The sequence below is a fragment of the Macrosteles quadrilineatus genome, unplaced genomic scaffold, assembly GCF_028750875.1.
Source record: "Macrosteles quadrilineatus isolate MER2022 unplaced genomic scaffold, UCM_ALF_1.0 Scaffold_2__2_contigs__length_208266976, whole genome shotgun sequence".
Lineage (NCBI taxonomy): Eukaryota > Metazoa > Arthropoda > Insecta > Hemiptera > Cicadellidae > Macrosteles > Macrosteles quadrilineatus.
In genome coordinates this window covers 105,508,335-105,519,354 of record NW_026542595.1, presented here as the reverse complement: position 1 = coordinate 105,519,354, position 11,020 = coordinate 105,508,335, and the positions used below count along the sequence as shown (strand labels likewise).

Genomic DNA, 11,020 nt, shown 5'->3' with positions numbered 1-11,020 from the left:
TGCCGAGGAAAAATAGCGGAGTGATACGGACCACGGGTACTACTTTCTCCAGGGCACCATTTGTGTAATTGTGTTGCTAGCTGAACCTAAAAACGTGTTGTATAGTGTTTGAAAGACTAATTATTTATGTTTTATAGTGACTGTAGGAAAAATATAATGTGTAACACGAGTGAAAAAGGCCTTTGCTGCACTCGAGATCATTCCGCACTCGCCTGCGGCTCGTGCGTAAACATTGCTCTCGTGTGCAGCAAAGTGCCACTTTCACCACTAGTTACACAAATAACTATTTTTTAACTTGTTTTGATCAGCTGTCTGAAGTTGTGAAATAAACATTTGACAGTTCTGGTTGTTTACATTGAAATGTCAACTTAAAGGTAAACATTGTGAATTTTCTCATGGTTCCATCGAGACCAATTATTAATATTTACTTTTTTAATTTCTTACAACAGCTGGAGTTTCATAACAGTGTTACAAAACTTTAAAGGGCCCCAGGACCTTACTCTCTAATTATTTCCCTAAAAAGAAAGTTTCCTGCACAACTTCACGTTACGCTCTTTCCAATGGCTCCAAAAACATGTCAATCGGTTCCGTAGTCTCGGAGGAGTAATTGTCTCAAAAAACCTGCTTGCGTATCAAATAAGTACTACTCGACCAAAAATATGTATTGTACAAACTTCTCTATTTTCACCCCAAGCTGTAAATAAATCATGTGATTGGAATTTCTTCCATTTGTTTTGATTTTCTGTTTATATTTCGTTGTTATTTAGTCAACAGCATAGCAACCCATAATGCTCACGTTAATTTGTACAAATTTTGAATTCATTTTTTGTGCTTATTTTTTAGCCTATTTTAATTTATAGAGGGATTCTGCACTTCTGTAGGAAAACATATCTCTATCAGTATGCATAGATATTCATTGAGATACACACGAGCTGCGAGAAAAAAGGTTTTAAAGAAACAAGCTTGCCTATTGATATATAGATGGATTAGGTATCTAGTAACAATACAATAGTATATTTCATCACTAGGGCTATTTTTAATTAGCACTCACATTAGTTCCGCATTGGTTTGACAAAATGTAGTGCTATTGTTATTTAGTATATTGCTACGCCAACATTACCAGATTCAAAAAGAAATATGCTCAATTTGTTGGTAAAAAAAAGGGTAACTTACGATGGTATTGTGAAATGTGCAATCTAAAAGTATGATATATGCAATATTTTCACACCTTTTGTAACAATCAACATAAATTAATGTTTAAACATTTGGATTTAAGCATTTGGAAGAAGGGTATTTCTAATAAGTAGTAGAATAAAATTATTGTACTGTATATTAAAATGGTATATATTACCTGTTTCCGTCTGTGATCCTATATTTGTTGTACAGAGCAACCAGTTTCAAGGTTATAACCTCATCTTCAGGCTCTTGTTGTCACTCTAGCGAGATCGTCGAGTTTTACAAACACACAAAAACACTAACATTTAAATAAATAAACACGAGACATTGACAGACGAAGACGATTAACATAAATTCGGGAACTAGTTCCACACACAACGTGGCACGAGCAAACGTTTTGTCATGACTGGCTAGGTTATGTCAATTGACAACTCAATTAAAACGACGATCTCGCAAGAGTGACAACAAGAGCCTGAAGATGAGGTTATAACCTTGAAACCGGTTGCTCTGTACTACAAATGTAGGATCACAGACGGAAACAGGTAATATTATACCATTTTAATATTCAAGAAGTTATCCTGGACCTAATAACATCAACATAACAGCAACGTATGACGTTTACTTATCAAGCAACATGACGTAGCTTATCAAGCAACATGACATAGCTTATCAAGCAACATTAAGTAGCTTATCAAGCATCATTACGTAGCTTATCAAGCAACATGACGTAGCTTATCAAGCAACATTACGTAGCTTATCAAGCAACATTACGTAGCTTATCAAGCAACATGGCGTAGCTTATCAAGCAGCATTACGTACGCTTATCAAGCAACGTATGACGTTTACTTATCAAGCAACATAACGTAGCTTATCAAGCAACATGACATAGCTTATCAAGCAACATTACGTAGCTTATCAAGCATCATTACGTAGTTTACAAGCAACATTACGTAGCTTATCAAGCATCATTACGTAGTTTACAAGCAACATTACGTAGCTTATCGATAAACATGACGTAGCTTATCAAGCAACATGATGTAGTTTATCAAGCAACATTACGTTTACTTTTTAAGCAACATGAAGTAGCTTATCAAGCAACATTACGTAGCTTATCAAGCAACATTACGTTTACTTACCAAGCAACATTACGTAGCTTATCAAGCAACATTACGTAGCTTATCAAGCATCATTACGTAGCTTATCAAGCAACATGACGTAGCTTATCAAGCGACATGACGTAGCTTATCAAGTAACATGACGTAGCTTATCAAGCAACAATACTTTTACTTATCAAGCGACACGGCGTAGCTTATCAAGCGACATGGCGTAGCCTATCAAGCAACATGACGTAGCTTATCAAGCGACATGGCGTAGCTTATCAAGCAACGTATAACGTTTACTTATCAAGCAACATTACCTAGCTTATCAAGCAACATGACGTAGCTTATCAAGCAACGTATGACGTTTACTTATCAAGCAACATTACGTAGCCTTATCAAGCAACATTACGTAGCCTTATCAAGCAACGCATGACGTTTACTTATCAAGCAACATTACGTAGCCTTATCAAGCAACGTATGAAGTTTACTTATCCAGCGACGTGTGCGTGTTATTGAATATAAACTACTGTAATTAAAATACAATTATGTGTTTAAAAGGGATAAATTCACCTAAACATTTTTAATTGTGCTTTACAAAACAAAACAAAATACGAAACCTCCAAAAAGATGAACAGTAAAAAAACTACGGATCATCTTTTGCAATAATTTATGTATAAATAACCAGTTATAATGACCTCTCTGCGTGAGACCAAGTTCTATATTTATCCACGACCGATCTATTTCACAATATTGTCGCTAGGTGTCAGTGCGATAGCTATCAATGCTGCCAACCTAAGAACAGCTGTCGACCAGTTGTTGCTTCGCGTCGTGTCTGTCTGGTTCCAAGCGAATATTTGTGATGAGTGTCTGTGTTTTTTGTGATTGTGATAAGTGTTTTGGTAAGTGTTTTGTGATGTGATCGTTTTGGATTACATGAAGGATATAGAATTCAGTAAGTAATACGATAATACAAATAGTTGTCATTCATTAATCGAGAAGTGTACAGTTGTAATCGTTCCTAACCTAAAAGTTGTTATTGTTGATTTACGTCTGAGCAACAATGGAAATATGAGAGTTTTAATTTGTTTCGCTTTTTTTATCTAATGTCGGTCTGATATTAATTTGACAATTAAATTAAAATTAGTTTTTACTCATCATTCATCCTTAGTTTTCTAGGAAAAATGGTTTTTAAATATAACATTTTAGTTTATAATCAACAATAGAATTGTGTTTCAACAAGTGCTGTAAAAAGATATTGAATAATTAAAATATTTGTTGTTTGGTGCAGGTAAGTAGTTTACATTATCAAAACAATTTAAAATTAAGAAAAAGATGACAATTAAAAAAACTGTGTAATAAATGCTATAATTATGTTCTCAACTAAACAAATATTATATCATAACGTATAACACATTAACCTGTCATTTCGTGTTTATACTTTATTAGCTTTTAAATGAATTTGTTGTGTAGAAGCTCAAACCATTCTTAAAAATTTCATGACAACAAATTGTGTATGCTTAAAACAATTATACTTTATATGAGTGTAACAAAAGTTATTTTAAGCGTAGCCCTAATTATATATCTTCACAAATATTTGAATCTTGTTTCTATTTTATTTGTTTTACGATGGAGAAACACTTAAAATATAAAAACAATAAATAACTTCATAAATACCTAAAAGCAATTTTTACAGTTTTTTAACAATATTTTTTACAAAAAATTATTTTTGTTGAAAACTACAACAATAATGACTATGAAGCATTGTTGAAAAATAGTGAAAACAGCTGATTCAGAGAATGTTTGCCAATATTTTGTATTTTTGGCAAGCCTACAAACTACAAAAGATCAAGTACCAGTATGATTAATATGACTACCTTGAATCTAAAAAACCCAGGCTTGCTCATGTCCTTATTGTCTTTCTGGTGTTGAGAGGATGTTTCTTAAAATGTGAAAGTAAAAAGGTTTCTCATAAGCTGTGTCTTATCGAGAGGAGGCTGACCATCACCAACATTACTTATTAATTACTTCTTTAGATATATAAAAGATATACTTTCTGCAGGAAAGTAAAAAAAATAGCTTTAACGTTTATAATATAAATGTTTTTGTTTATATATTTGTCATATCAACCTGCATATAAATAAAATATAAAAACTAAAATTTTATTGAATTATTATAGTGTGCTCAATGTGACATAAATAATAATCCATAGTTAATTGCTAATTATTGTATGTTTTGGTTTTCGTGGTTTTTATCATTTACCAGAGTATTGCTTATTTATTGTTGTTGGTTATTTTTGTTGTTGCATGTTTCTGTTTTTTCATCTTTATGACTTAATTGTTTACATTTTCAACTGTTAGTTAATTGTTTTCACTAACTAGTTGATGAATACCTACTGTACTTTTTTAATTTTTCGTCGTGAAAAGGAATTTCTGTTTATGAATAAATACAATAAAACAAATTAAAAAATATATATATATAATTAATTCAAAACAAATAAAAATGTATACATGGCATTGTTTTTAATTTATTTTTTTCTACACATTTTGTTATTCTTTTTTGCTATACTTGTTAAAAAAATTATTAGTATTATTTATATTTAGGAACAGACATTTTTTTCGATAAAAAAAAACCAATGACATAAAAACACTTTTTTTCTAATGCTGTTCAATTGATCATAATTTATTTTGTCTACTATTTACCGAATGCTAGGTTTTAATCATTAATTTGCATCTTTTGCTATAAAGTAGTTAAAAAAAGGTGCTAAAGTATGAAAATTTACAGTACTTTACGTCCTAATTGTTTTAAAATGTGTTACTTTCGCTATACGATTTACATCACTTATAAATAGGCAAAGTTAAAGTACCTTATAAAAATAACTATCATATGGTGTATTAAAAAGCAATATCAGCCCTAAGTAGACCCTTTAGGATTTAAAATACATCGCTTAGGATGGATCCAGCAATCTTTAAATTTGATGTATGAGTACTTTTACCACTTAGTTACCTACCTATACAATTTTAACTAGACGTTTTGTTTGAATTTTACCATAAAAAGGTTTTTAGTATTTTTTGCTGGATCGGCAAAAATCAAAAATCTTTATTTTCGTCAAACACTCAATGCAATAGTCATCATCTGGTTGAATTGACATTACTAGTAAACCGTCATTTATTTATTGATTCATTCCAACTGATTCCTAATTATATATACAGTTGTTTAATAAGCTAGATTCACAAGATGGCAAGCCCGAACATTGTAAATATTTAATTAAAACTAACAAACTAAACAAAGTGAAACAAGTATTAAGGGACAACAGAAATCTTGAAATAATAAAATAATAAAATGAATTAAAAAAAATTACTACGATAAATTATATAAAATTTATACTAGTAATAGTGGCAAAATTGTGATGAAGGTGTAAGCAATAAAACACTGAACATATGGTGTTTCTCAGGACCTAGAACATTTTCTACTCAAAAGAAATAAAAATAAAAATCAATGACACAAGCTAAGACTAAAAGAATTATTTATGGAATACGATGGGCGTTTAAGCAGATAATTTGAAAAACAACATAAGTAATACGCAGAACGGGTAAAGTGAGAGAAGTAAATGAAATCTTGATGAATGGTCATGAACACCAATAGATCGTAATGATAAATTAACCCAGCCAAAAAGTCAAATGTTGGTTGATTGATAACGTTATCAATGTTCGTTATAAAGTCACATTACTGTCTATTATCCATCAACTAAGGATTTAATGTATTCGCATTATGTATAAATTTCCCCTCGTAAAATAATGGACAGAGTCTAACATTTTAGTATATTTTTTTAGTTAGTTGGTGTTTAAGTCTTAGTTACCCGAAGCTTAAGTTTTTTTGATTATTTATTACTTTTTTAATTATATTTTTTTATTAAGAAAAAAACATTATTGACTATTGGTAAAAATAAAATAAATAAATCAAATGATCACAGTTTATACATCGATATAATAAAGGGTGTCCCAATAAGAACGCCGGATTTGAAATGTTAACAAACCATATATTTTCTCACTAAATTTTTCAATATGAAACATGAATCTTAAAGCATAGTATCTCCGATTAGTAATTGAGTATTATGTCTTGTAAGTGCCAACCTGCTGAATACTGACAGGCCCGACATCTCTTGACAAAGTTTTCCATCACTTTTTCACACACTTCCTGTTGAATCCCATTAATGGCACGAATCATTTCCTCCTTTAAGTCTTGGATTGTTTGAGGATTATTGGCGAAAACAAGCGACTATAAATATCCCCAAAATAGAACTGAGCCAATTTATTCGAACTTATAAATCAATCTTCGGACAGATGGATCATTTGGAGCACTGTCCCGGCCGTAAATAGCGCGCAGCTTCCGTGCTTGTAGTGCACTTTAACTATGACCACACGTTGTTCCGTCGTGTAGCGATTCATGACTACAAATGGGACCTGATACTGATAACATCGCTGATAATTTGGGAATTCCTATTGAAATACAGATAAGGATAAGACGCTCCTCAAATCCGGCGTTCTTACTGGGACACCCTTTATATTGTACAACGAAGTCATTTTGCAGCCAAATTAAAATAAAATGGCTTATTAATTAGCTACTTACGATATTCTAAAGAGATTTTTCGTCACGAATTCAAACACCTTTGAATTATTTTGCTGAAGATGTTAGCTTGGAATTTCCAGGCTTTTCCCAAGTCCCTTTATGGTCCCAGTCATGTTTTTATTTGTTGTTGTTGTTTTTTACTTTTATTTCATTTTTCTTATTTAATGAGGAAAGCAGGGAACAAACCTTGTTCTAAACGTAAGTTAAACCACTGAGAAAATGATAGTGCAAAATAGCTTATGATAGATTCAACAGAACTATTGTAACAAATAAAATTATAGTAAGAATTAAATCGTAAAATTATTGTATTGAACTATTGTATCTCTACTTTATGGTTTGTTTAATTTTTTACCTCACCTTCACACTCCTTCTCATTTGTGCTAATTTTTAATCAAGCAAATTCGAAACGAAATTTCATTTAGCTAGTAAATAATGTTTTAATAAACAATAATATACCAGTATTTATTTAATAAAAGAGTGTGTAGAGTAAAAAATTAAGATTGTATTTTTTGGTCCTAATTTTTTTAAAGTTTCAAATTATACTGGTACTGTATGTAGTTTTGTTTTGAAATGTAGTACTGAACCATAATAAATATTCTGTTGGATATTTCTAATATTTATTCCTTTATTTTAACGTTACGCCCATTTATAGTTATTTTTATTTTTAAATATGGTATAAAATAGACATACAATGATAAAATACACACTTTTCAGTACTTATAATCACTAATAAGCCCTACCTTTTTTAAACTATTTCCAATAATATGTTAATATAATAAATTACCAGACGTTTTATTATTGATACTGTTTATATTCTCATTGTACATTATTCTCTCATTAAAACAGTTATAATATTTTTTCATTTCATCATTTCTTTTGTTATTACCCATAAATACAATTTACTTCCTATAAATAAATATTAACACACACATACAGATAAATAACTTATACAAAGAAATTTGTTGGAAAGTAATTCCTGATAAACTTTACGTATCACTACTATACAGGGTGGTCGCGAATAAGCGTTAAACTTTTTATTGGGTATAAGAGGAGCATAAATGGAACTCGTAAACGTGGTTTAAAAAAATATATCTCTTACACACACCCAGAGATGAGTTGTTTTAAGTTTTTTGAAAAAAATTGACATAATTGCAAAAATGTTGCATTTTTCGGGTTATTTTAAAACTTTTATCAACATTTAACAGTACCATCGCGTTCTCCACAAAATTTTGTATAAAAATACATGTATTTCAACTTGCCTAAATCTGCATAGCTACTTATTAAATTGAATAGAAATAAAAATTTGCGTTTTTCAAAAAAAATATTAAAACATAAGTAAACATAAAACTTTTTTAAAAAAAGGTTTTAAAGAGCAGCAAATACTTTAAAAAACTTGCCCATAATCTAAGCTTTCAAAAAATACCATAAAACGTAATATTTGATTCAGATAAATAACCGCTATTCAAGTTAGAATGGCGTAAAACACAATTTATCCAAAACATTTTTCACTACTGTCGCGTCGTAATAATGTTTTTTAGATTATTTAAAATAGCACCATCTAAAAGGATTTTGAATTCAACTTTTTGGCAATACTTTTAAAACTGGATCAATTAACTCAGTTATAAGGCCAATCTTATACAAATTCTAGTAAGATATGTATGATATGAAAATTAATAACATATAAAATTAATAACATAATCCATTTCGTAGTAGAGAAATTTGTTTTATTATTTACAGTATAGCCATGATATGAAACTAAAAAATACTTAGTCACTTTCTCTTATTTACACTACTGCACACTTCACTAAAACGACAAGGCTGTGCCCTATTAAACCTTAAAAAACAAGATACAGATATTCGATATACATCAACTTAATAAATAAAATAGCCTTAAAATATGGTAAAGTGGAAATATTACAGTAGTTGAGGATTAAATTGAACACATGAGACAAATTATTTAGTTTCAGGTAATGAAAATGTTCTACATTTTGGATAGCTTGTACAGACAGTTGATAAAATTTTAATTAAAAAATAAAAGTTGGCCATAAAATATGAAAAAATAAAAAGATAAAATAATGGATTAAAATAAACAATCCGCCTCACTTCACAAATCAAGTGAGAGAATGGCTTTACTTCAACTTCCCACTTGGATCGGACGTGGAGGCACTGTTTCTTGGCATGCCAGATCTCCGGATCTTATCCCTATGGATTTTTTGTTTGTTTGGGGATTTAGAAGATTGGGGTAAGAACTTTTGAAGAGGATCATTGGAGCAGCAGAAGTGCAGAAGAGCAAGGGCAAGATGAGCCATTGCATAAGATGAGCCAAACAAATTATTCTACTACGAAATGAATTGTTATTAATTTTTAATTTCATATCATACGTATCTTACTTGAATTGGTATAAGATTGGCCTTATAGCTGAGTTAATTGATCCAGTTTTAAAAGTATTGCTAAACAGTTGAATTCAAAATCCTTTTAGATGGTGCTATTTTAAATAATCTAAAAAACATTATTACGACGCGACAGTAGTGAAAAATGTTTTGGATAAATTGTGTTTTACGCCATTCAAACTTGAATAGCAGACATTTATCTGAATCAAATATTACGTTTTGTGGTATTGTTTGAAAGCTTAGATTATGGGCAAGTTTTTTAAAGTATTTGCTGCTCCTTAAAACCTTTTTTTAAAAAAAGTTTTATGTTTACTTATGTTTTAATATTTTTTTGAAAAACGCAAATTTTTATTTCTATTCAATTTAATAAGTAGCTATGCTGATTTAGGCAAGTTCAAGTACATGTATTTTTATACAAAGTTTGTGGAGAACGCGATGGTACTGTTAAATGTTGATAAAAGTTTTAAAATAACCCGAAAAATGCAACATTTTTGCAATTGTGTCAATTTTTTTCAAAAAACTTAAAACAACTCATCTCTGGGGGTGTGTAAGAGATATATTTTTTTAAACCACGTTTACGAGTTCCATTTATGCTCCTCTTATACCCAATAAAAAGTTTAACGCTTATTCGCGACCACCCTACACTTATTGTACTTTCGTACAATTAAGCTTAAAAAAATGCAAAGCATAGGAACACAAGAATTAATGTATTAAATTATTGTTTTAATTATATTAATTGGTTTATAAATCCTTATAAATAATATTTAATCCAGTTTTTCCAATAATATACCGAATATTAAAGCCTTGCCGTAGCAAGGGAAGTTCCCCATCACGTTGTCAGTAGGGTGTAATGAAGTTTTCACAACTCTCAATTCAATTTTCTGCCCGACATTGATTGAGGTTTGTTTAGCTAAAAGCTTATAAATTGGTTACATTTTAAATTTCGTGGTCAAGTCAATTTATGCTCTGGGACTACATTTTTGCAACGATGTGAAAATATATTTGAATGCATAAGAGTTACTTTTAAAGGGTGGACCAAAAAAACAGGGACAATTTTAAAATGTTATTACTCAGCTGTTATAAAGGCTGGAAAGTTCATTGATGCGGCAAAAGAAAGTTTATTTGATGCCATTTAGTGTATGGTTACTATGGATCATCAATGGTTACCGCAACATCGTGCCTTTGTCATAGAGAATGTTTTGAAGAGTAATTTGACTTTCATTTCTACTCAACGTCAATTTCGTGTTCACTTAAACTTTGGCCGTAATGGTGCAACCCCAAACCGAATAAACTACTCAAAGATGGGTAAACAATGTCCTAAACACGGCTTTTGTACTCAAAATTAAACCTATGCAAATTTAAATTTCAATGCAATGTTTTGCACACGGTTGGCTTTGGACGCTCGACGCAGGACACTCGCGTGAACCATTTCAATGTTTTCCGGCGTTCGAACAGTCCGAGGTATCTTACTAGGTTTGACTTTGAGTGCAGAAGACGTGTTCTGGAAATTATTTACCCAACTTTAAATAGTTTTTCGCTTTAGGGTCGCACCATTACGGCCAATGTTGAAGTGAAAACGAAATTGTCGTTGAGCAGAAATGAAAGTCAAATTATTCTTCAAAAAAGTTTCTATGACAAAGGCACGATGTTCCGGTAACCATTGATGATCCATAGTAACTATACACTAAATGGCATCAAATAAACTTTCTTTTGTCGCATCAATGAACT

The 11,020-nt window shown here is 30.7% G+C and overlaps 1 protein-coding gene across 1 annotated transcript in view; it reads left to right on the top strand.

Moving 5' to 3' along the window:
- The first annotated feature begins 3,114 nt into the window (after positions 1-3,114).
- Positions 3,115-11,020, top strand: part of LOC128985494 (T-complex protein 1 subunit epsilon-like) — a 172,771-nt gene continuing 164,865 nt past the window's right edge. The window contains exon 1 of the mRNA XM_054405038.1: positions 3,115-3,228. Within this exon, the coding sequence (XP_054261013.1) occupies positions 3,210-3,228 (19 nt within the window). The 5' untranslated portion in view covers positions 3,115-3,209. The remainder of the gene's footprint in view (positions 3,229-11,020) is intronic.